The sequence below is a fragment of the Mesocricetus auratus genome, unplaced genomic scaffold (genome assembly GCF_017639785.1).
Source record: "Mesocricetus auratus isolate SY011 unplaced genomic scaffold, BCM_Maur_2.0 Super-Scaffold_100027, whole genome shotgun sequence".
NCBI classification, from domain to species: Eukaryota; Metazoa; Chordata; class Mammalia; order Rodentia; family Cricetidae; genus Mesocricetus; species Mesocricetus auratus.
Window position 1 is genome coordinate 11,696,687 of NW_024429208.1, and position 24,659 is coordinate 11,721,345.

Below are 24,659 nucleotides of genomic sequence, written 5' to 3' on the forward strand. Positions count from 1 at the left end.
GGCAAAGTGTCTTAACTATGTGTAATATAAAAACATAAACAAAACAAAACAAAAACTATTTAAACAACAAAACCTCCTTCATTGGACCGTGTACTTTTTTTTCTTTTGGATCATACAACAGTCTCTCCTGGAATAAAGCCAATGGATTCTTGTAGGGGTGAAAAGAGAGAGGGCTTTCGCTTTCCCTTTTCCTTGTGTCCTCCTCACCCGTTCCTGTACCCCTGTCCAGGCCCCTTTGAGTTGTGGGCTCACCCCTACAGATTCTCTCATTTTAATTTACAGGTTGACTCAGTTAAAAGTCATGTGTGAACATAAGAATGCACAAAGATAGACGCAAGAGTATCCTCAGAAAACTGGGAAGTGTCACACATTCAAAGTAGCTATGACAAAACCTGTCAAAGGTACTCAACATAGAACAAAGGCAATTCCAATGTGTCTTTTCCTCAGGTGTCTAAAAGGCATAGTGTCGTTGCTCTACACCAGATCTTTAGAATCGCCTGCAATGTTTTGTTAAAGATGATATTGTATGGGAACACAGGGATTCTGTATCAGTCCGCCATGAACATCTCCATCACATCAGTTTGGCTACCTACAAACTAATGACATATTTTGAGTCTCTATGATCCTTAGATCAGAATTTCATTGCTTTGTTCATTTTTAAAATTATAACAAAATAAAATATAATAAGATAAAACAAAAGCTATCACATCAAAGTTGGACAAGACAGATCAACATAAGGAGAAAAGCTCAAGAGAAAGCATAAGAATCAGAGCCCACTTGTTCACACACTCAGGAATCCCATGCAAACACTAAACTGGAAGCCATAATATATACACAGAGGACCTGTGTAGACCCATGCAGGCTCTGTGCTTGCTGCTTCAGCCATAAGTTCAATTTTATGCTTTAACAGAACACGTTCTTCGAAAGACAGCAGTATAAGTTACATGACTTGACAACATGGTGAACGTATCAATAGAAATTTTGTTGCTTTGGAGGATGGGATGAAGGTTCGGGGTTAAAGGGCACTTACTGCTCTTGCAGAGGACCTGAGTTCAGTCTCAGTACCTACAAGGTGGCTCACAATGATCTGTGACTCCAGCTTCAAGCATCTGACACTCTCCTGACTTAGGATAGCCTCTGCTCACACACGGTACACATATGTGGTATTCTCAGGCACACGAACATACACATGACACCAATCAAGCATCAATCACTAATCAGTATTTTATTTTGTTCTCTTTATGATTTTCAAATATATTGATTTTTTAATGAACATGGCATGATCTCATCTGTAAATGCCCATCCATCATGTGTCTATGATATAGACTTAAATTTATGTGAGAATTTACAATACAAATCTGGGCTGACAAGGCAGCTCAGTAGGTAAAGGTACTTGCCACTGAGCCTCAAGACCAGAGTTTGGTTACTGGGACCTGCATGGTAGACAAAGACAATTCATTTCTAACAGTTGTTCTCTGAATTGCACACATGTGTTGTGGCAAATGTGTGTTCATGCAGTGTGTGTATATGCAGGTACACACATCAATCAATTAGTCAATCAATCAATGTAATAAAACTACATATTTAGTTAGGTAAGACCATGACTGTAATGTTGTTTATAGTTTTTTTAAATGTTTAAAAACATTTTGAAATAACATGATTATATCACTTACTCTCTTCCCTGTCCTCAGTCTATTCTCTCCCATGTCCCTTTCCTCCATCCCCTCCCATGCTATTATACCCACTCAAATTGGTGGCCTATTAATTATTATTTCTGCACCCATATACACATAAACACATAAATATGTAATAAAATCTGCTGAGTCTATCTGGTGTGGCTTGTTTGTGTATAATTTCAGGGCTAACCACTTTTCATTTAAGTCTTCATATTCAGAGCCAGTAGAATCTCTTAGAATGTTGATCTATTTTTAGTAAAATTTTAAAGATTAAACAAGAATTTAATATTCTCTGTTTGTTGTTAATCTTATCAGTATCAGTGTTTAAAGAAAGAAATTAAAAACAACACCAAAAAATGGAAAGATATCCCATGCTATTGGATAGGTAGGATCAACATAGTAAAAATGGAAATCTTACTGAAAGCAATATACAGATTTAATGCAATCCCTATTAAAATCCCAGCACAATTCTTCACAGACCTTGAAAGAACAATTCTCAAGTTTATGTGGAAAAACAAGAGACGCAGGATAGCCAAAACAACCCTATTAAACAAGGCAAAATCCGGAGGCATAACCATCCATGACTTCAAGCAGTATTTCAGAGCTATAGTCCTGAAAACATCTTGGTACTGGCACAAAAATAGACAGACCAAGGGAATAAGATTGAACACCCCGACAATAACCCATACACTCATACACGTATGAACACTTGATCTTTGACAGAGAAGCAAAAATTATACAATGGAAAAAAGAAAGCATCTTCAACAAATGGTGCTGGCATAACTGGAGGCTGACAAGTAGAAGACTGCAGATAGATCCATGTCTATTGCCATGCATAAAAGTTAAATTTAAATGGATCAAAGACCTCAACATAAATCCAGCCACACTGAACCTGTTAGAAGAGAAAGTGGTAGGTACCCTTGAACCAATTGGTACAGGAGACTGCTTCCTGGACATAACTCCAGTAGCACAGACACTAAGATTGATAATTAATAAATGGGACCTCCTGAAACTGAGAAGCTTCTATAAGGCAAAGGACACAGTCAGCAAGACAAAAGGACAACCTACAGATTGGAAAAAGATATTCAGTAACCCCACATCTGACAGAGGGCTGGTCTCCAAAATTTGCAAAGAACTCAAGAAGCAAGTCTCCAAAACACCAAAGGATCCAATAAAAAAGTGGGGTACAGAACTAAATAGAGAATTCTCAGTAGAGGAGTCTAAAATGGCTGAGAGACACTTGAGAGAGTGCTGGACATCCCTAGCCATCCGGGAAATGCAAATCAAAACAACTCTGAGATACCATCTTACTCCTGTTAGAATGGCTAAAATAAAAAACTCCAATGACAGTTTATGCTGAAGAGGATGTGGAGAAAGGGGAACACTCCTTCACTGCTGGTGGGAGCTCAGATAGCCACTTTGGAAATCAGTATGGAGATTCCTCAGGAAAATGGGAATCAGTCTACCTCAAGATTTAGTAATTCCACTCTTAGGCATATAGCCAAAAATGCACATTCATACAGGGACGTCTGTTCCACTATGTTCATAGCAGCAATATTTGTAATAGCCAGAATCTAGAAGCAACCTAGGTGCCCTTCAACTGAAGAGTGGATAGAGAAAATGTGGTACATTTACACAATGGAGTACTATTCAGCGGAACAAAACAATGGAATCTTGAAATTTGCAGGCAAATGGATGGCATTAGTAGAAACCATACTGAGTGAGGTAACCCAGTTGCAAAAAGAGAAACATGGTATGTACTCACTCATTTATGGATTTTAGACATGAATCAGGGGAGTCCCAGTATACAATCCTGCTGCCAGGGAGTCTGGGAACAGAACCTTCACCCAGTGACTGATGGAAGCAGAGGCAGACACCCACAGACAAACACTAAACTGAACTCCTGGAATCCAGTGTCAGAAAGAGAGAACTGATGGACAAAGGAGTTAAGAATGGGCTGGTTTAACCCACAGAAACAGTTGACCTGAAGAAAGGGAGCTTTGGACCCCAGACTGATGGCTGTCTGGAAAGCATGGGACTGACCCAGACACCCTGTGGGTGTCAGTTGGAGGCCTAGGTAATCTCTGGGGACTTAGGTAGTATTTATCCCTGGTGTACAAGTAGACTTTGAGTGCCCATGCCACAATATGGGATGTTCTCTCAGCCGGGACTCTTCAGGGAGGGCCTAGGCCCTGCCCTGGATGAAATGACATACTCTGGAGATCTACCATGGAGGGCTTCACCCTTCCTGGGGATCAGAGTAGAGATTAGGTGGGGGGCTGGGGAGGCCTGGTGGGGACAGTGGGGGGAAGAGGGGAGGGAGTGGGAGCTGGGATTGACATGTGAAAGAAGCTTGTTTCTAACTTAAATTAAAAAAAAATCTTACAAGTATAAGCATAGCAGGGCTCATTCAAGTTCTGTTTAAGCCAAAACCCTAATAGTAAGTTTACAAGTTCATTTAAGTGTGGCTAGCTCACTTTTACACCAGGGGATAAGGCTACTTGTGAACACAAATGTAATTTTTTAATTGTAAAAATGTTTTAAAATGTGTGTTTTTCTAAAGGGTTTTCTGAGATCAAAATTTAACAAAGCAGTGTAAAATAGAATGGGATTTTCTGTGTCTAGAGCATTGGGGCTTCTTAAAAAGATGCTTCTGTTCCTAACAGAATACACCAAAAGACTTAATTCTGACTCCTTAAGAAACTGAGTGTTAGCAGGTTCAAGTTTGAGCTCTTCAGAGTTAGTCAAGAACAACAGAGACAAGAGACCACAGCTGGTCAGGTCAGTCGAAGGCAGGGAGACTGGGAAGAAGCAGCAAAACTGTGAGTTATCTTGGGACCAGCTAATTTGGTTAGTTGACTGGAAGTGAGGGTTACAGAGAAAGCAAAGTTCAGGCAGGGGACTTGAAAGGAGGTCTGAGAATTTGCAAATGAAGATGCTTTTAGTGAGTGGGGTAAACACAGGAGGGTCCTCATTTTCCTTGGGAGGAGGACAGGAGAGTTAGTATCAAGTGCTTAGTACACGGTAAATTAATTCAGAGTCTCCGTGGCAGTAGCGTGACCGTTGTCCCATAATTCCTTCAAAAACAGAGCACTGTTCCCGATGTGTGTATTAAATGTTGCCTGTTGAATGACTCGAACTGTCATGCCATTCAGGAATTAAGTCCTCCAAAGGGAGATGCCTTACCTAAGGTGGAGCAGCATCTTTCTGCACCCTCTGTACTATCTAACCCTTACAACTTGAAGTTCTGGCTTCAGTGGAGTCTGCTAAACAGAACTCGCACTGTGAAGAATCTGAGAATCTTCAAAATTTTGATAATCCCACATCTCTCTCCCTTTCCCCCAAACGATCTTCAAAAGGAGCTCCTGCGGAGGGTCAGGAGACATACTCAGTAGTTAAGAGCACTGGTTGTTCTTCCAGAGGACCTAGGTTCAATTCCCAGCACAAATATGGAGGCTCATAACTATAACTCTAGTTCCAGTGACTTGATACGCTCTTCTGACTTCCACGGACACCAGCATGCACTCAATACATAGACAAACATGCAAGCAAACATCCATACACATAATGTGCGTGTGTGTGTGTGTGCTTGTGTGTGTGTGTTCAAACTCCACTGTAAGTTTTCTTAAGTACTTCATAATAAATATCATTCCAGTGATTCTACCTCATGACCAGTTTGGCTGAAAAACCAAATCAAATAAATGCTTATTTAATATTCAGAGGGAATTAGTGATCTTGCATCCATACATGAGTCCATATTTGACAGTCAAACTGGAGGAATCAATGAGAAAGTTTGGACATATAACAGATGAATTGATGACATCAAATGGACTTTGGGAATGAATGCAAAGAAAAGAAGCTTGAAAAGTTAGCTTAGAAGCATTTCAAAAAATTTTATAAAGGATTCATTTATGTATACAAGTGTATAATCAGTGTGAGTTTATGTGTATGACACATGTGTAGGTACCCATGAAGGTGTTAAGCTAGCATAGGATCCCCTGGAACAGGAGTTGCAAGCAGCTTCACTGCAAATTACTAACGGCTCCTAACTACTAAGGCAGCTTTCAAGACTCCATTTTCACTTCTCAAAAATTTAAGAAAATGAACAAGAACTATCAAAGTAGAGTTAAATAAGAAATGAGGAGAAAGAACCCTTAGAGACTAGTATATTAGATGTCAATTAAATTCATTTTAATTTTTTTGTGTATGAGTGCTTTGAATGCATGTATGTCTGTACATGATGTATATGCCTGGTCCCAGTGGAGGCTAAGTCAGGATGTCAGTTCCCCAGATGTTGGAATTATAAACGGTTGTGAACATCATGTGGGTGCTGGGATTGAACCCACGTCCTCTGGTAGAGCAGACACTGTGCTTAAGCACTAAACCATCTCTCCAGTCTCTAAATATATTTTAAAATAGAGAGGCGATCAATTTTGACATAGCTGCCAATAGATGTGTTATGACAAAGGATATGTTTGAGAGTGGAATGGGCATGGAGATTGTAAAATGAGTTATTTTAATGAATTATTGCGATCAAATTTCTGAATAATATAGGGTCTGGGGAAATGATAGGAAGGAGAAAAATAAGACCTCAGGCCATTGTGAAGACCAAATCTAAGACATTTGGCACATTTAACAGAAATGTAGAATTTAAAGAGCTGATCACCAAGGGTGATTTTTCTGTTGATTTGCTTTTAAATGCAAGCTATGAAGACAAACTTGAGTTCTGATAAAGTAGATTAGTTCAAGAAAGATACCCTTAAATTGCTACGAATAGATGATTCTGGCTTATGTAGGATGGTCTACAGTAGACATGCACAGAAAACAGCAGCATGTATACTGTGTCATCATCAAGGCTGTGATTTGAAATTTGTACTGGGCCTTGCAAATTAAGTTGCTAGTCTCCACTTCTGGATGGACCATTGACACTGCCATGTGTCTATGGTGGTCAAGGTAAAAAGAGAAATTGAGAGCCATGCTTATCAACATTTCAAGTGACTGAATAGGAATTTTGTATTGACTCTGTAAAGCTTGCTGTTTGGATATGCATGCATGTGTACATGCATGTGATTACATGTAGAAGGCAGAGAATAATCTGGATGTCACACTGAACATACTGCCCATCCTGCTTTTTTAGAAACAATGTTCCTCACTTGCCTGGAAATCACTAAACAGGTAGTGCCGGCAATACAATGAGACTCACAGATTCTTGTGTATCTACTTCCCCAACTCTGGGAAACATGCTGGTCCTTTATTTTAATATGAGGAGTAAATCTGGGTCTTCATGCTTGACAGACAAGTGCTTTGTAGACTAAGTTATCTCTCCAACCCACAAAATCAACTTTGAAACAATATTTTTTCTAGTAATTAAACTAAATGAAGCCTTCCTCACAAAAGTGTTGAACCAAGTTTAGATGTGTAGGGAATAGGTGACGTAGGAACATGAGGTGTTTTGTGATTCAGAGCAGCATAGAAAAAGGAGATGAGTATCATCTAGCCAATCTATTTATCTAAAATCAATCTCTATCAATCATCTATCTATCCTATCTCTGCCTATCATCCACCTATTCATCTATCAGCTCTCTATCGTCTGTCATCTTTCTATCATCTGTCCATTCCTTATATAGACTACAGTTTATGCCAATATCAGTATTTTACATATTTCAGCTGTGTCTTCTATATTTCTGACAATGATTAATATTTCATTATTAATGCTAATAATGAAAAAGTCATTCCAAAAACTGAAATTTGGTGCTAACAAGGGCACACAAATGAATTTTCCAACACACAAACTGAAAACAAAGGAAAATTGGTGAGTCTCCTGTTCTATACACACAGAAGAAGCAGAGTAGCCTTCCAACTGGGATAAATGGCACCTGCCATTTATGGGGAAATGACATCTTCAAGCCTAATCTTCAGTTCTCATCAATAAAGTAACACATGAGGGAACTTGAATGCTCAGAGAAAATATTTGATCACAGAAGAGAAAATATTAAAGAAAAGCATCCACACAACACTGTCAATTATCTGGTGCACACCTGCACCCAGTGCACAGTGATCATGAATCATAAACTCCGGTGTCATCTTGGGGGCAAAAGTACATCCTATTGTATAAGGAATATTTATCATACAAAGAGGGAGAAAATGAAAGAGGAGAGCAAGAACCTGAAACTTCTAGAGCATTTCAAATGTCAGAAAAACAAATTAGTGCCTCTCACGGGCTCTGAGCTGCAGAGGGGCATGTGTAGGACAGCTTGCATTTAACTCAAACTGTTACAGGAAAGAATCAATTCTGTAGTGAGGTCAAGGCAGCAGGGCGTTTTTCTTCAAGACTAAAAATAATACTGCCTCCAGGCACGTGGGCTACATTCCACAGCATTTTGAAACTATTGTTAAAGACTTTAAATATGGAGAAAGATGAATGGAAAACACGCTGCAAGCCCACACAGAAACTCTGGAAGGAAGAAAATCCTACCCCACGCTATGATCAGCATAAAAGTCAAAAACAGAAGTCTGAGGGCAGCTTTGTTCTGAGGAATGCCATCCCTACAGCAGTCATCAAATTAATATTCACACAAAGAGGAAGCTACAAGCTTCCCAATCACCCTTAATAGAATGCAGAGGACATAATGAAAAATAGGTGTAGGTCTGGAAACTATGGTTGTTGAAGTCCATACTTTAACTGTTTAGGTACAACAGATTCTCCTGAAGCAAATCCCTTACTACGCAGGGTTTTCCTTTTCTTTTCACATTGGGTGGCATCGCCACATATGAAGAAAGGGTAAGGACAGAGTGCTGCAGACACCATTGTGCCTCTTTTTGTAAGATGCTGGAGGAGTAATTTGATGGATGCTTTTCAACTTAGGGGTCACAAGTTTAAACTGTGTCTCAGTGGATTATGAACAAAAGAGGTTGGTGGTCTATGAGAAACCCTTGATGGTGACACTCTTGTTCCTTCTTATCCAGTCTGTCAGCACAATTGTGTTCTTTCTTTTGCTTCTTCTAGCAACACAAAGGAGAATCGAAATGTCATCACAAGTATCTTTTTTCTAGCCTTTGTACCAAACAAATGTGCGATACGAGAAAGGCAAACTCAATTCATCTTGAATGCCCAGTTACTATTAGTCTCCTATAATAATGTTCCCAGATCTTGCTGGAATTTACTGATATTAAATGTAGGCTGCCTTATAAGCAAAAGTTATGACTTAGCTCATAGATTTTACAAAAGGGAAAATTGTTAGGAAAGATTTAATTGTGAACCATGAATATTTTCTTGACCTGAATCTTAAAAATTTAAGATTTATTGTGTTTTCTATTTCCTTTTCTTTAGCTAAATAATTTCTCATGGATGTTAAGTTTATATTATTTCATTTCAGTGAATGTAAATTAATATTTTATTTTGCACTCTATATCTTTATAATAATATGGTTAGGTATTTTGTCTAGCTAAAGAAATGCTGTATTTCTTTAATTTGCCAAGTAGAATTATTTTTTTAAATTATTCTTGACATTTTATTATTACTGATATTTCTAGTTGCATGTAATTTTGTTGCCTACAAATTCTATTAATAATTAAATAATCAAAAGGGAAACATCAAGTCACCTTGAGGAAAGCAATAAAATAAAAATTAAAAGAAAACCCCAGAAGTGCTTTGGAATGAGAAAATTCTGGCATTTTGAATAGCTAGCTATAGGATGACCCTGCCATAGTAAGTTTGGAGGTCAGCAGGCATAAGAGCAAAACCAAGTTATATCTTGTGTCACTGCAGTTAAGGGCAAAGGTTGATGCTGGGATTTTCCTCAACATATTATTTTAATAAATGTCTCTTAATGTAAAGTGCAACTTCCTCGAATACTTATGTTAGAAACTGGGTCATTTCCAAGCAACACCAGGAAAGATAATGTCTACTCTATGAACAAGTGAAGTAATATGATTAATTTTCATCTTTTTAAGGAACATTATTTGTGGGCATTAAAATTGTGATGTATATTATGAAATTTTCAATAAAACATACACACATGCATACATACACACAGAGATACACAAACTTAGATGCCACACATACATACACATATATGACACAGACATACACACACACAGACACATCTTGACACATATACACTCATATACACATTGACACATACACACAAATATAGACACACTCGCACACACACACCTGCACATGTACATGTACAGACATATACACACATGCACATACATTAACACAGATACACACACACACATACACACACACACACCCCTACCTATACATTGCTCATACTAACCTTTTACCCTTCACTACACAGCACATTCTGCTTCAATGTTACATTTAGACAGAAATGTAGGCAGATATATTTACATCTGGTTTTCATATGAAAGGAAAAGAGATAGTTCATCATTTCTGCTTCTCTTGAGCCCACTTTTCATATACCACTTCCTCCTCATACAGTCCTTTCCCTGATGATGGGGGAAGTCCTGTGTATATGTCAATAAAGCGCTGTTGGCCAATAGGGAACCAAGATAGGTGGGACTAGGAATCCAGGAGGACTCTGGTTAGGAGAAACACAGAAGAAACTAAGGAAGTCGAGATGTAACCGCCATGGGGTAGGAAGCCCAGAAATTTCTCTGGTAAGAGAAATACTTAGATTAACAATTATGGGATAAATACTTAAGTCAGAGCTAGCCAGTAAGAAACAAGCAAGGCCAACAGCTTCATAATTAATATAGCTTCCTATATGTTTATTTGGTGACTACAACGCAGCAGAGCCCAGGAGACTAGCAGGGGATAAACCAAAGCTGCAGCAAGGAAAAGGCTTCCCTTTACACCCTGATACCATTTTCATGATTGCTTAAAGCCCAGAGAAAATATTGACATCATATGTGAAATGAGTTGAAGTCAAAGGTATTTGTAAATATTGAAAACCAAGCTATTCTTTTACAAGAATCTCCTACACCAGAAACCTTGAGCTGTAAATAGAAATACCATCTTAAAACACCCTTTTCCTATAAATGAATCTACTGAAACACAGTCCTTAAAATGTATCTGTGGCTATAGGGGGAAAAATGAAGTTTGCCTCAAACTCTGAATGCCACTGTCAACCTGAGTCCAGTATTGTTCTCCCGGTATGACATTGCAGCCAAATAAACCCAGCTGGGGAAGCCAGGACAATGGTTGCCTGTGCTCTTCAATAGCAAAGCAAAAAATATTCAAGTGCATGCTTCTCATCACTTCATTTTCTCCTATGATCATTGCAACCAATCCCTGCCAGCCCGTGCTACATTTTCAACTGTGCAACCTATGGAATAGATCAGTGGTAGAAAATCCTCCTCCCCAAGTCCACATGCCACTTGTATCTGTCCTTTCCTCCCCAGAGAGAAACGTCATTCACTAGAACATAAGCAGGTGAACAAGGGAATCCACTCAGCCCTATATAAACTCACAAGTTTTCACATGAGCCTTTGGGCATGTTACACACATAGACACATAGATTCATATCCTAGGCATACCTGTAGGTTTAGTAAAACGGCACCAATCCTCATGGCTTCGCTGACTTCTAGACTGTACATCAGCTGTGGAAAGCGGGGAGGACTCTGGTTGTTGGGAGGGAGCACCTCGATGTACACGGTGCAGATGGAGTGCCTGTGAGAGAGAAAGGAACAGAGTGTTTAATGATATACACTACTCTGAAACTTAGAACGCATGTTTTATTTGTTTGCTGGGTTTACAGAACAAGAACATTTCAATTTTTATAGAAAGCAGTAAAATCAGGAAAGAATGAAACAGTAAAAGTTAACATCAAAATATAATGCCTTTGTGAAATTAGTGTAGTAAAAGAAAAAAAATTGCCTTTAGTACCTGTTCCTATTCTTTAGATGAATACTGTAAGTTAAAAAGCTGCAAAGGAGGGCTAATAAATTAACTTGCCTCAACTGATGATCCCATTTTTAATCCTGCTTAAAATAGCAAAGAAAAGCAAGCAGACAAACAAAATCTTTGTGTAAACACTCAGTAATAAAACTTGCCTTTCATGTTTTCTTCCAGTTAAACCAGGTGAAGAACTATTGATTAATTGAACACATAGCTACACATGTGAATACACACACACAAAGACAGAGAAAGAGACAGAGAGACAGACAGAGAGACAGACACAGACACAGACACACAGACACACACACACACACACACACACACACACACACAGAGCACGTACAGAAACAAGGAGCTGTGTTTTATTAGTTCTGTCTCTAACATCAGTCATTTACTGTAAATTTTTTGGGAGGAGCATTGAATGTCAAAATCATAAAATAATCCTAGGGTGAGTTTGTGGTAATAAACCTGGAAATATTATAAATTTTTGAAAATAAAATGAAAGGCTGAAAATTACCTTTAGTTAAAGCCTCTAATGAGGGAGTATTTTCATGGAGAAAATAAAGGCACTTCATTATCACAAGTAAAATTTTTACCATTTTCACATTGACTCTTTTAGCATCTTTGAACACTGGAGTTTTTGAGAAAGAAAGTTGAAGAACCAAGGTTTCTAAGACTTAAAAGCTTTTATAAAGAGAAACACTGACAAAAAAGATAAACAGGACACATGAATTCACAGATCTGGTCCTTTACCAGGAAATGCACACAGTATTTTATAGGAACATTCTCTGCCTCCTAAAATGTAGGCTTCATGCACTATTATTTTAAGTTGTATTTTTAGATTTAAAACACTGTAGTGGTAATTCCTGTTTAGGAGCTAGAATTGTCTTAAAGGAGTACAAAACATATATATATGTAATGTGTTCCAATGACACATCTTCTAGGGCTAATTCATTTTTTCTTTTTAAATGCTTTAGGTGCAGACCTCAAGCACTGAGACCTAGCTGGCAGTCTGTCCATCTGTAACACACACATGGCAGCAAGTGGCTGAGCTCCATGCAATCAGATGACACACCCTGTTAAGCGTTCTATTAAACTGGGGTCACTTTAAGACCTTATTACTTCCATTTATTGCAATACTGTCCCAAATTAAACTCATTTTATGTTAAAATATGTCAGTTTTACAATCAGTTCGTGTCTGAATTCATCATCTCTCATTTATATTTTGTGCAAGTGTCCTCACAAAAGAAAATGCACTTTTTCCCTGTTGAGATATATTCAGATGGAGATACACATGCAATGGTGAAATAATTAAAAGAGTCAATAATTAAAATTTAGACTTTAAAGGCAAATTAAAATGAGTTAAAACAGCAGTTTTCAACCTGTGGGTTGTGACCCCTTAGGCAACCCTCTATCTCCAAAAATAAAATTTATAATCACATTTATTATCCATAACAGTAGCAAAATTACAGTTATGAAGTAGCAATGACAATAACTTTATGACTGAGGGTCAGCACAACCTGTGGAAATGTATTAAAGTGTTGCAGCATTAGGAAAGGTAGGAACCACTAATTAATAATAATAAATCATTGTTTATAAGCTTGCAGGTGTTCCTATGCAAGCCAAATAACAGAAAGTTACAGTTTTTCTTATTTGGGTTTTTTTGTTTGTTTTGTTTTGTTTCGTTGTTTTTGTTTTCAAAACAGGGTTTCTCTGTGTACCCCTGGCTATCCTGGAATTTGCTCTGTTGATGTAACTGGCCTAGAACTCAGAGATCTACCTACCTCTGCCTCCTGAGTGCAGAGATTAAAGGCCTGCAGCACTACCACCTGGCTTTTCTTTCTTTTTTTATTTAATAGTTATAGTTTTAATGTTAGTGAGTCCCATTTCTGTGGTGAGAATGGGGCAGGGGGTGTCATCCTCATTTGGGCTTAATGCCCCTCACAACACACTTGGCAGTAGCCACAGGTGAGTCTCAGAAATTGGATGCTGTTGTTATTTGTTTTGAGAACCAGTCTGACTACTGGTTGACCTAGACTTTTCATCTATGTTGGTTTTGGGTTAATGCAGTCCTGTTTCAATCTTTTGCCTGTTGGGATTATGTTCATAAACCACCATCCCCAAACCAGTTGCCAGATTTTGTAGCCAGATAATGCTTTCTTGGGCTATTGTCCCTTCCATCATGTGACCTTGGGCTGAGACAGAGGACAATTCTGGTCCAGTGTGACCACCTCTTTCATTTACTCTTCCCCTTTCTTTCTCCGGTCCTCTTCATCGTAAATCAGGGGTTTGGATTGCTAGTCATGCTTCTAACACCGCCTTGGGATTTATCTCTCAGGCTTGCTAGGGGAAGATCATATTTCAGTTGCTCCTCTTCCATCCCTCCTATCTTGGCAGTCTGCTGGTGTATTTAACAAGCACCAGTCTTTTTGAGGACTACTACTTTTTAAAACAAGGTCTCCTCTTTATCCCAGACGTCAGCATAGTGTCATTCCTAAAATTGAAGGCCTAACCCATTAACAATAAAGTGATGACTTAATGCTGTGATAAACAGCAACCATTCAATGGCATAGTTTAAGTACATAGTTAAACTTGGCAGTTGCTAGGTAAATAATAACATTTTATGTGAGTATTTCATATTTACATTTATAGCCATTCCTAAATGCATAAAACCAGCCTTCTTCCTATCCATATTTTATTTTGTTAATAGGGCATGTATGATGCAAATAAGGTTCCATTTCTAAAAATGAAAAACATGAGGTCTTATTTTTCTTATTTTGTTGAAAAAAAAGGGTCTAAGCAGCACAAAAGAAACTTCAATAGAGGGAGCTGTTATGGTCTTAATGAGAAACAAGGCATTAGGGAAATTTCCAGGAATGTATAAGGGTGATCCCAACTAAGAATCTAAGCAATAGTAGAGAGGCTACCTTAAATGCCCTTCTCCTATGAGACTGATGACTACCTTAAATGCCATCATCCAGTAACTGATGGAAGCAGAGGCAGAGATTCAGAGCTAAGCACTGAGCCAAACTCCTGGAATCCATTTGTAGAGAAGGGGGAGTGATGAGCCAAGAGTCATGATCATGCTGGGGAAGCCCACAGAATAGCTGACCTGAGCAAGTGGGAGCTCAAGGACATGAATCCGACAGCTGGGGAGCCAGTATAAGACTAAACCAGACCCCCTGGACATGTGTGTCAGTTGGGGGGCCTGGGCTGACTATGGGGCCACTGGCATTGCAACCAGTATTTATCCCTAGTGTATAAATGGACATTGGGAGCTAATTGCCTATGGAAGAATACTCTCTCAGCCTAATACACAGTGTGGAGGGGGAGCTACATGATAAATGATGTGACAGACTTTGATGATCCCCCATAGAAAGCCTTACCCTCCCTAAGGAGTGGATTAGGAGTAGGATGGGAAGATGGTGAGGGGAATGGGAGGATAGGAAGGAAAGGGAACTGGGATTAGTATGCGAAATAAGATTGTTTTTAATTTAAATAAAATTAATTTTAAAAAGTAATGAATTTCTAAGACAGTTTTATGTCTTAAAAAGTCATGTTGGACCGCCCAATTTTACTAGCTTGGTTAATAATTTTAAATAATCACAAAGATTAGGTGATTGAATTAAAGTTGCCAAGCTCATTAACAACTGCAGATAAAATGAAGGGGCTTCTGAACTCCTTAGGTCTCAGAAGAACACGGTTTATGAAGCATATAAGAGAGGTTTTCTTTATTTATCTGATGGCTGTGACTATGAAAGGGCTTTGCTTTGTTACAAATGATGGTATCTTATTCCAAATCCTAAAGTATTTGAAGTCTTAGAATCAAACTACCAAAATCCCAATATTTAATTAGTTTTCCATAACTGAAACTTTATCCATGATGAAGTGTATTTATTTATTGTGAGGGAAAAATAAAATATTAATGAAGAAGAGCCAGAAAGATGGACCTAATACACTTTGACTTTGAAAATGTCATAATTTAAAGAGATAAAATGGCCTAATTTTGTATCACTATGATACTAATCAGTATGATTATGCTTACACGATTATATATGACTACTTGTTCCTATGATAAAGGTGACTAGTGTTTATATTCTCTGCAAGACTTAAAACAGAGAAATCACAGTGGGCTTTTCTTTGTTCCTTCCCCATTAATAACATGCTACGAAAATCTATATTTATAATTCATTGCTTATGGATTCCAGTTTACTATCTTGGCAGAAAATACAGACAACTACAGAAGCAGAAACTTCATATTTCAGTCCAACACAAGAGAGCACTTATCAAAGATGTTTCTTCTTTAGCGCTGCCCCCCTCCCTCGTGTATTAGGCTGAGAGAGTATTCTTCCAGAGGTTTCAGATGCATCACACATATGCAATACACAAAGCCTCACAGACAGAGGGAGCAGTTATGCAACTTCATTGAGGAATAGACAGGAAAACGGTAAATTTTACACAACTTGGGAGGGGGAGCATGCCAGAAACAGAAGGAGCTGTTGAAACTGGAGTGTACAATCATTCAATACCATCAAGTTTGAACTTCATCTTGGCAGTGGGCTAGTCAATACATTTAAAGCAAGCCGCTGATCCAATCAACTGTTTCAAGTATCCTCATGATGTCCTGCCTTCACCTACATCCCGTCTTTGCCCTTGTTTCTCCCTGACATTTCCCACCATGCCTGCATACATGTTTATAGCCACTGCAGCTTTCCCATCAGGCCTTTCTTTGCCTTCCCTTTATCTCCAGTGTTTCCCCCACAAGATGAGGAACTTTGGGAATCCAGTAGATTTTTGCCAAAACAGACGAATATTTGTCATGTCTTTATCACCACAATGGAAATTTTTCTATCAGAGAACATTATTTTGTCATGGGTTAATTAAGTATTAAGTTGGATCCCATGACAAAAAAATAAGAATATAAGAGGATACCATTTTGTATGTTAATTATTTTATGGGGAGCTATTGGGATCAGCACTGTTTTCATTCCTGATAATAGCAATAATTCATTCCAAGATTAAGCAATATTTACTCAATTTTATTGCGCTAAATAACTATATTATTAACCAACAGAAACCACTACAGTAAATGATAATTAATCATAGGACATTTTTAACCCTTTGCCTTCTGTCTGTGTGTTTGTTCTTATCATAGACACATACAGAAAAAAACACACAAAAGGATAAAGAAATAAACCTAATAATCCACGGATGGATTTCTACTGCTGTCTCCCTGTGAACTGGTCGACAATTCACTAAGCCTGGAGTTATAGAAACTTAATGTCATTTTATATTGGGTCTGAGGTTCAATACCATTTAAATGTACAAACCTAAGGTGCAAAACTGAAAAGAAAAAATAGAGAATGCCCCCAATTCTGCTTGCTGTGCCAAGGTTTTCATTGCTATTACATAATGACATGTGTATTCCACCATTGCTGGTGACATCAAACCACAGCTGTTTATACTCGTATGTTGGTAACTTTCAAATATCATCTTCCTTGTCAAAGGAAATACTGAAAGCCAAGCGTCCTGACTCCAGTTCACTCTCCAACACTATCTGAAGGCTTAATTTCTCTGCAGAAAGCAGTGAATGTCGTTACCCAGCAGCAAACACAACATTATCCCCACAGGTGGAAGGGAGGGGGTGGTGGATTTTATTTTCTGCTGGTTCCAAATGGTGTCTGAAGCCTGTATTGATGATACAGTAGTAAGCATAGCTGCCTCCCACTTGATGTCTAATGACATATTGTAAGACAACCTTTTAGCATCCAATCCATTTAAAATAAAAATAAAAAGCTGATGCCACCACAAGGACAGACACTCCCTTCTGAGGATGCCACTTTGTTTGAATGCCATTTTACTTGAGCAAATCCTTTTACTGACCTAGCGTGTTTAGACAGAGGTGAGAAATCTGTACACAAGAAAGGGAGAAGCTGAGAATTCACTGTTGTCACTCATTACATACAGTAGCAACCCCACTCTGAGGTTTGCTGTCTGAAATTTCAGTCACTCCTGCTTAACAGTGGTCCCAAAGGATTAAAAGAACAACATGGAACAAAGCATTGCTAAGTTGTAAATTGCATATTGTTCTGAGCAGCACAATGAAGTCTGGCCCATGCTTTATGCCTTGGTCATCAATCAGCTATTCTCCTATAACCCTGCTGCCTATATGATACACACTTCTATTCATATAACAACTTTCTGCTGGTGGGACCTTCTTTTTTCAAGTACCAATTCTTTTCGTTAATAAAGACCCAAAGTGTAAGCGTGTGATGCTGGCAATGTTGTACTATTACATTGCTGTAATAATTGGATTTCATCATTTCCGTTACTGTGCTGATGCTCTTCATTTATAAAGTATATTATAAATATGTGAGCACAGTTAGAAAACAGCATACATACATACATACATACATACATACATACATACGTACGTACATACATACAAAGGCAACAAATCAATAATTTCCTTAGTGAGTTATGTTCTGGTTGCTCACTGGAGGCAAGCCTATTGCTCGCAGAGAAGGGGCAGCACCACAACTCATGGGGTGATTTAAAACCCTTACACCATAGTAACTATAACATATTGACACATGTAAATCAGGGCAGATCTAGTCAGTACAACAATGTCTTCAACTGAAAATATTTATAAAATAAGTATTATAAAATAAACCGGAGAATATTAAAGACCTTTTATGAAAGTTTAGCTGAGAAAAATAACAGAAGGCGACTTTTTTTATAGTAGCGCTTTGTAGTATTTATAGTGGACAAATATAATAATTTTTTTCTAAGAACTATGGGGCCTAGTGGGAGTCACCTTCTCTCTGCAGGTGGGGCATTGTCTGAGGCCTGCACTGTAAGTGCGTATGTCCGTCCCACGATGAGCTCCACTCCTGGTGCAATGCTCACCAGCCCGGTGGTCCTGTTGATGATGAAGTCTCCCTGGGCGCCCACTAGTATTTCATAGGAGATCTCCCCATTCGAGCCTTCATCAGCATCTACCGCAGTCAACTGCATTGAAAGGCCACAACACATATGCTGTTAGAATTCACCACTGTGCTGTTTCCTCAAACACAAGGACCTGATTTCAAAGCTGAAGATACTATAGAGTGTGTTAGGTGAGCAAATGTGTCCACTATGCTTGTGTTTTGTTGTGACCCTGAATCACTGCAGGAACCAGTATTGTTGTTTTGTCCCTTGTGACCATTTTCAGAACAATTTTCAATACTGAACATTGTCTTTATTCTAACCAAATAAAAGGAAAAAGGAGAGAAAGCCTTAATATTAAACACATCACTACGATCTGAGACCAGGGCAAAATAAAAAGGCAAAGCTTGCTTTATTTCCAATGTGCTTCTCTTGGCCCATTTACCCATCCTCGGTGCTCTCCTGCCTCATAACCTCTTCCCACTGGCTTATGATGGTCTGATAGAGCCCACACTACAAAACCTGTTTTCTTTGGAGACAAGAGAATTGTTCTCAGAACCATTGAGATGATGGCATGTAAAGCACCTGTGGATCTGATATGGATGCATTCAAAATCACTTGCAGGCAACTGGCATTTATTGCCTGTGAGAGAAGAATGACCCTTATTAATCCCATAAAGCAATATTAAAGAAATAGTGGTTTATTGTGTTACACAATGTTCCTCCATTTCTTGATGGATACAAAGATGGGAAGGAGTAATTCTGGTAGGGGATGTTACAACCAGCTACTTCATAATCTTTAACTCTATCCTATTTTCACACAGAGTAGTGTGTGGAGGGAATAAGAAGGTGAGCTCACTTTACCCAGGAAGGAAAGCAAAAACTGTCTTTTGGATAAGGTCAGCACATCCCTTCAACCAGTTAGTCCATGTGCTTCCTCTCTGGTCACCTTCCCTTGTCCTTTGCTAATGTCTATCACTCTGACGTCCCAGGTCTTCAAAGTTCAGAGTCTTTGGGGGAGTTGGTGACCTTTGGTGCATATCGTTTCAGAAAATCTGAATGTTGCAGATTTACCTTGAAACATAAATGCTGACAACAGAGAGGCAGTGTTAGCAGATGGCTCATGCTTAATACCATCACGAAATGAGAATTATTCACATACCCATTTATGACTCGCTGAGGAGGCATGTAGCACATATTTTAATTCTCATTATTTTATAAGGGATTGGAGAGATGGCTCAGTGCTTAAGAGCAGTTGTCACTCTTCCAGAAGACCTGGGTTCAACTTCCAGAACCCACATCTGTAACAACCATCTGTAATGCTAGTGCCAGGGGATCTGATGCATGTATCAGGCATGCTAACGGTGTATATACAACATGAAAGGAAAATACATAAAAATATATTTTATACCTGTGGTGTGTGTGTGTGTGCGTGTGTGTGTGTGTGTGTGTGTGTGTGTGTGTGCGTGTGTGTGTGTGTAGGTTAAAGGACAACTTTCAGTAGTTCGTCTTCTTCTGCTATCGCGTGGGTTCCAGGATGAAATACAGGCTGTCAGGCTTGACAGCAAGTGCCTTTCACTTACTGGTCCATCCATCTTGCTGGGCCTCTAATTATATTTTCAATTATTCACTGCTTTTGGAGTGGTGGTGGGAAAGAAATAGCAGCAATAAAAATAGAGAAGACAAAAAGAAATTTAGAGACTGGCATTTAAGAAGGCTACATCCAGAAATTGGTATTTTAGGTAGACAGATGTGGTTGCCACAGGGAAGACATTCCTGAAATGATTCTGGGACTTATGTGGGCTTGACAGACATACAACTAAAGGCAAAGGAGAAGGAGCTATTTGCAGAAACAGTCAAATGAATGATGCGTATTGGGGGAGAACTGGTCCTGTCATGCAAAGCCATGATCTTTGGTGTGAGGATAAAATTAGAACATTAGAGGGCAGGGACCAAGGAGGAGATATCAGTTTTGATTATAGTAAATCACTTACACAAAATGTCTTAGGAAATCTTAATTAAAACTTAGCTCAAAGTGGATTCAATATCAACATTTTTCTTGGGAATTAAATTGGCTAAAGAGATTTAATGATAAATGGCGGTGCATCCGTTTATGAAGAGGAGCTGGGAGTGTGCTCTGGGGACACAGGCATTATGGGTGGTCTTATTTAACATTTTTATATATGCGGTTGGGAGGGAGGCACGGAGAGATGATAATTAAATTGAGGAAGGCACCCATGCGGGAGGTGCCATAAATATCAAACACGGCTAGAGAACACACATGGCAAGAACTCACCTAAATCTGAAGTCAGATTATTACAGATGAGCTAACCTATTCTGCTAAAACCGCAACTAACCCCCCAGAAACTATCAGTCTGTGGAAAGGTTTAATAAATGAACAGAAGTCATGAGTGTATGTTTAAGAGACTTAAACAGTTTCAAACAACCTTGATCTTCTCATTCTGTTTTGAGTCATAAGGTTACTAAGATAATTGAGAATTAATATCATTTTTGCACATCAGCAAACCTTTTTTTAAGACTTTAGCAGTAGACTAGTATTAGATTAGGGTGACGTCCCCTGTAGTATTAGTGTTAGTCTATCCCCCTGGGTGCCAAACCAACACCAACATTTTCCTATATAAAATTGAAAAATCAGCACACATTTCTCTGAAATTCTCAGTGAAGGTTTGGTGTGGATGGCTCAGCTACAGTCTGCATTGTGGGGTTGGGCAGAATTGGAGACGGCACTTTGACAGCTAAAGTGCTCAGTGCCTCCACAATGTGACTTGTGTCCAAAGTCATTAGGTGAGGATGTATGAAACACATTTCTATTATAGAGTGGGGAGAACTGCTTCACAAATTAACAGTAGATGTGGAAAAGACTGACTATATGAAGATGCTAGTGTAGCATCTCTGATGAAATGAAAATTAAACCTTTTTATTACGCTTTAAATGTTTTAATAGCTAAATGATGAATGCTGAGCTATTTATTTCTTTCCCATGGTTCATTGAAGTTCTTTCCATGAAGCTTAACCATACCCTACCATAATTTTTCCCTGCTATTTTTAAAATGTATTTATGTCCCCAGCCTGATGATTTGATCATTGATGCTGCACCTTCCTGGGCATCCTGTGTTGGCCATAATTAGACCCTGGTTTTCACTGAGTAGTTTGTCAATTCCCAATTTACATTTATGTTATATTGACACTCAGCTCCTATAAGACACTGTATGAGGCTGAACCATGGAGTTGTGCATATTTCTGTTGGTCTTGTCTACCATGAGATGAGATAACCTTCCACACAGAGAAAGCAGATCCAGGAATTAAAACAAATATCACTGATATTGGTTGCCTCATATACAGTTATGTCCAAGGTTGAATGATACTGAAATTTCTTGATTCATGAATCAAAACTCTTTCAAGAAATTTAAGTGAATTAGAAAGTATGCCATTTTATGAATAATAATTCCAAATTATATATGAAAAGAGTTTTATAACTGGTTATGAGACACACTAACATGAGGAATAAGTTAGTCACAGGGAACTCTTCTTATTGGTTTGTGCTGGTACATCCCTCTCTCCCCATAATGCATTTGGCACCCTTGCTCTCTAACCCTCCTGCAGTATGCATACTCATGCTTCGCCAGCAAACACCTGGCAACTTTAGATCCCCGCCTTGATTGTATTCTCCTCATGTCCTAGTAGGAGACAAGAAAAGCAAATCTAGCCCAAACTGGTTTTAGGTAGAGGAAAAATTAACGGAAAAAATAGAAAACTGTGTCCTTTACTGAATTTTATTTTATCCCTATGCTTGTTTTGCTGACATATGATTATAATTCTATGCATCACGGGATAGAACAAGGGCAACAGATGAATAACTTAATATGCCAATCAAGATGGAGAACCATCCAAATCCTTCCTAATCAGATCCCTCCTTTGCCTGAATCATAGAAGAGGAAGCCCTAAACAGCAACCATGGCCATGAGTATCTTCACTTAGGTTGCTACTGACTTTCTTGAATTGTATACTAGTATTTTCTATAGCTATGATTTAAATAAAGTTTCCTTTCTATTTTTTCTAAAATATATGCAGGCTTTTGTTTCAATTCATTGAACAAGAAGTCACAAACTTCAAAACACCCAACTGTGATCCATCAGAGACCACAACAGTTACATTCTTGGATTATGCTATGACCTTTGTATAGAATGACTGTGTCCTGATATCTGGGTATGTGGTAAATGTGATCATAAAATTATCTAACCATATATGATGAATTATTAATTATAATGGTCAGAGATTATAATATGAAGATGGTAGCATTACTTTTACTGAGAAATTCTAAGATACTTAGTGAGCATGAAATACAAATGACAGACTTTTCCTTTGTACTAAATTTTAAATTTTAAAGTTACATTTATCTAAATTTTAAATTGAACACATTTTAAAGTGCCTTACTTCTTACTCCTGTTAATATTATCTTTATTATCCAAATTGACTATTTGAACCATATGCACAGAAAATAATAGAGCAATTTGGGGTGAATTTAGTAGTATTTAAAACATTATTTGTCCATTAATGCTCAATTATGGCTCTTCTTACAATGAAGATAAATTTACAAGATAAATAGTGGATGGATGTTATCCTTAAACATGTGAACCTGAGCTCGGTAATTCTGGATAATACTCTATTACTTCATAGGAAGAAAGTTATAAAAGTACTCTACACAAGGCCACATGATAGTGATAATAACAGTGTTAAATTCTAAGCTTGATTGAGAGAGAGAGAGAGAGAGTCATAATCTAGAGGAAACACTCATTTCAGGATGAGTGATGAACACTGCAAAGCTCCAAGGCAATGTGGAAGGAGCTATGGGAAAAACGAAATAAGAACGTGCTGTGCTCGGGAAATTTACTGTTGGATGAGCAAAAAAAAAAATCGAAAAAGGGAACAAATAAATTCATGTTGTTATGAGGATGCCCTTCTGGGAAAGGTAGGCCATGGAGAAACTGGGAGGATAGATTACCAAGCATTCACCAGTAAGATATGGCCATGTAGAAATACATAGATTAGTAGTTATGGATTAATAATCAAGACTAAGGTAGCCAATAAGAAGCCCTAGCTATAGGCCAATAGTTTTTATAATGAATATAGTGCCTGTGTGTTTATTTGGGGCTGAAACAGTGGGACCTAGTGAGACAAGAAACTGTTGACAGTTTGTAGTATGTAAACTTTAAAGTGAACACAATGAATAGAGAGCAGATGATAGGGTAATTACAAAGTTGCTTAGGCATAGACTAGACTCTAGACATTATCTGAAAGGTACAGATATGACAGCAGGTAGTGGATAAAGACAAAGAGTAAAGTACCATTGTATCCTATGTGCAGTGTAAAGGGGCTGCAGAGGTGAAGGTGATTTCATGAGATGATATGGACCTACAAAGACAAGTGATGAGGGAGCCATGGAGCTTGCCACACAGAACATTGCTCTAGGTGAATGATGCTCGAGGTGTCAACACTCTGTTCGTAAGTTCCAGACTAATATCCATTGGTTATACATGCTACACCTTGTCGCCTTTACCACAGAGTGTGCTCCTTCTGCACCACCTTGTCAATACAGCCTCACATGTGGGCATGTTGCACACTCGTCTTTGCCCTGTGTTGTTTGCTCATGGGTACAATGGTGTTTGCACACTGGCAAGCATCTGACAAAGCAGTTCTAAGGACTTATCTCTGTTCTAGAAGCAACATGTGGCTGTCCTGAACACTTCTGTGAGGCTGGAGCTGAATTGTAAATTGAAGCTCACAATGAAACCAAAGATTGTACTGCCATCATGCTATGAAACATTCTCCAGACTACAGCAGTTCTTTAAAACCTGTGTGCCAGAGCTAAAAGGGGAAAGAGTTGATTCATATGACATGTGCAACACACACGGGACTCTCAAATGAAACATGCAACACACAGGAGTCTCATAAGGTATGTATAACTTATAGAAGACTCTCAACCGTTTCCTCCACTGAGGTTGTTTTTGGTATTTGGGACCAGAAAAGTTGGGAAGACAGACATGCTTTTAGTTCGCAAACATGGTTGGAAGAGACAAATAATAGAAAAGAACTATTCTAATGTTTATTTGTAACTTTCCATTTATTTCATTATTTGTATGCATGTAAGTGTATATGTAAGGATATGTGGG

General features: G+C 38.4%; 1 protein-coding gene across 12 annotated transcripts in view; it reads right to left on the reverse strand.

Annotated features, from left to right (window-relative positions):
- Pcdh15 (protocadherin related 15) overlaps positions 1–24,659 on the reverse strand; it is a 1,295,283-nt gene that overhangs the window by 224,446 nt on the left and 1,046,178 nt on the right. For all 12 annotated transcript variants that reach the window (XR_005871270.1, XM_040732073.1, XM_040732072.1 and 9 more), the window contains 2 exons: positions 18,361–18,554; positions 11,184–11,316 (listed from right to left, as the gene is read on the reverse strand). Coding sequence is in view for 11 of the 12 variants with exons in the window: in XM_040732073.1 (XP_040588007.1) it covers positions 11,184–11,316; positions 18,361–18,554 (327 nt within the window). In the remaining variant the exon portion in view is untranslated. The remainder of the gene's footprint in view (positions 1–11,183; positions 11,317–18,360; positions 18,555–24,659) is intronic.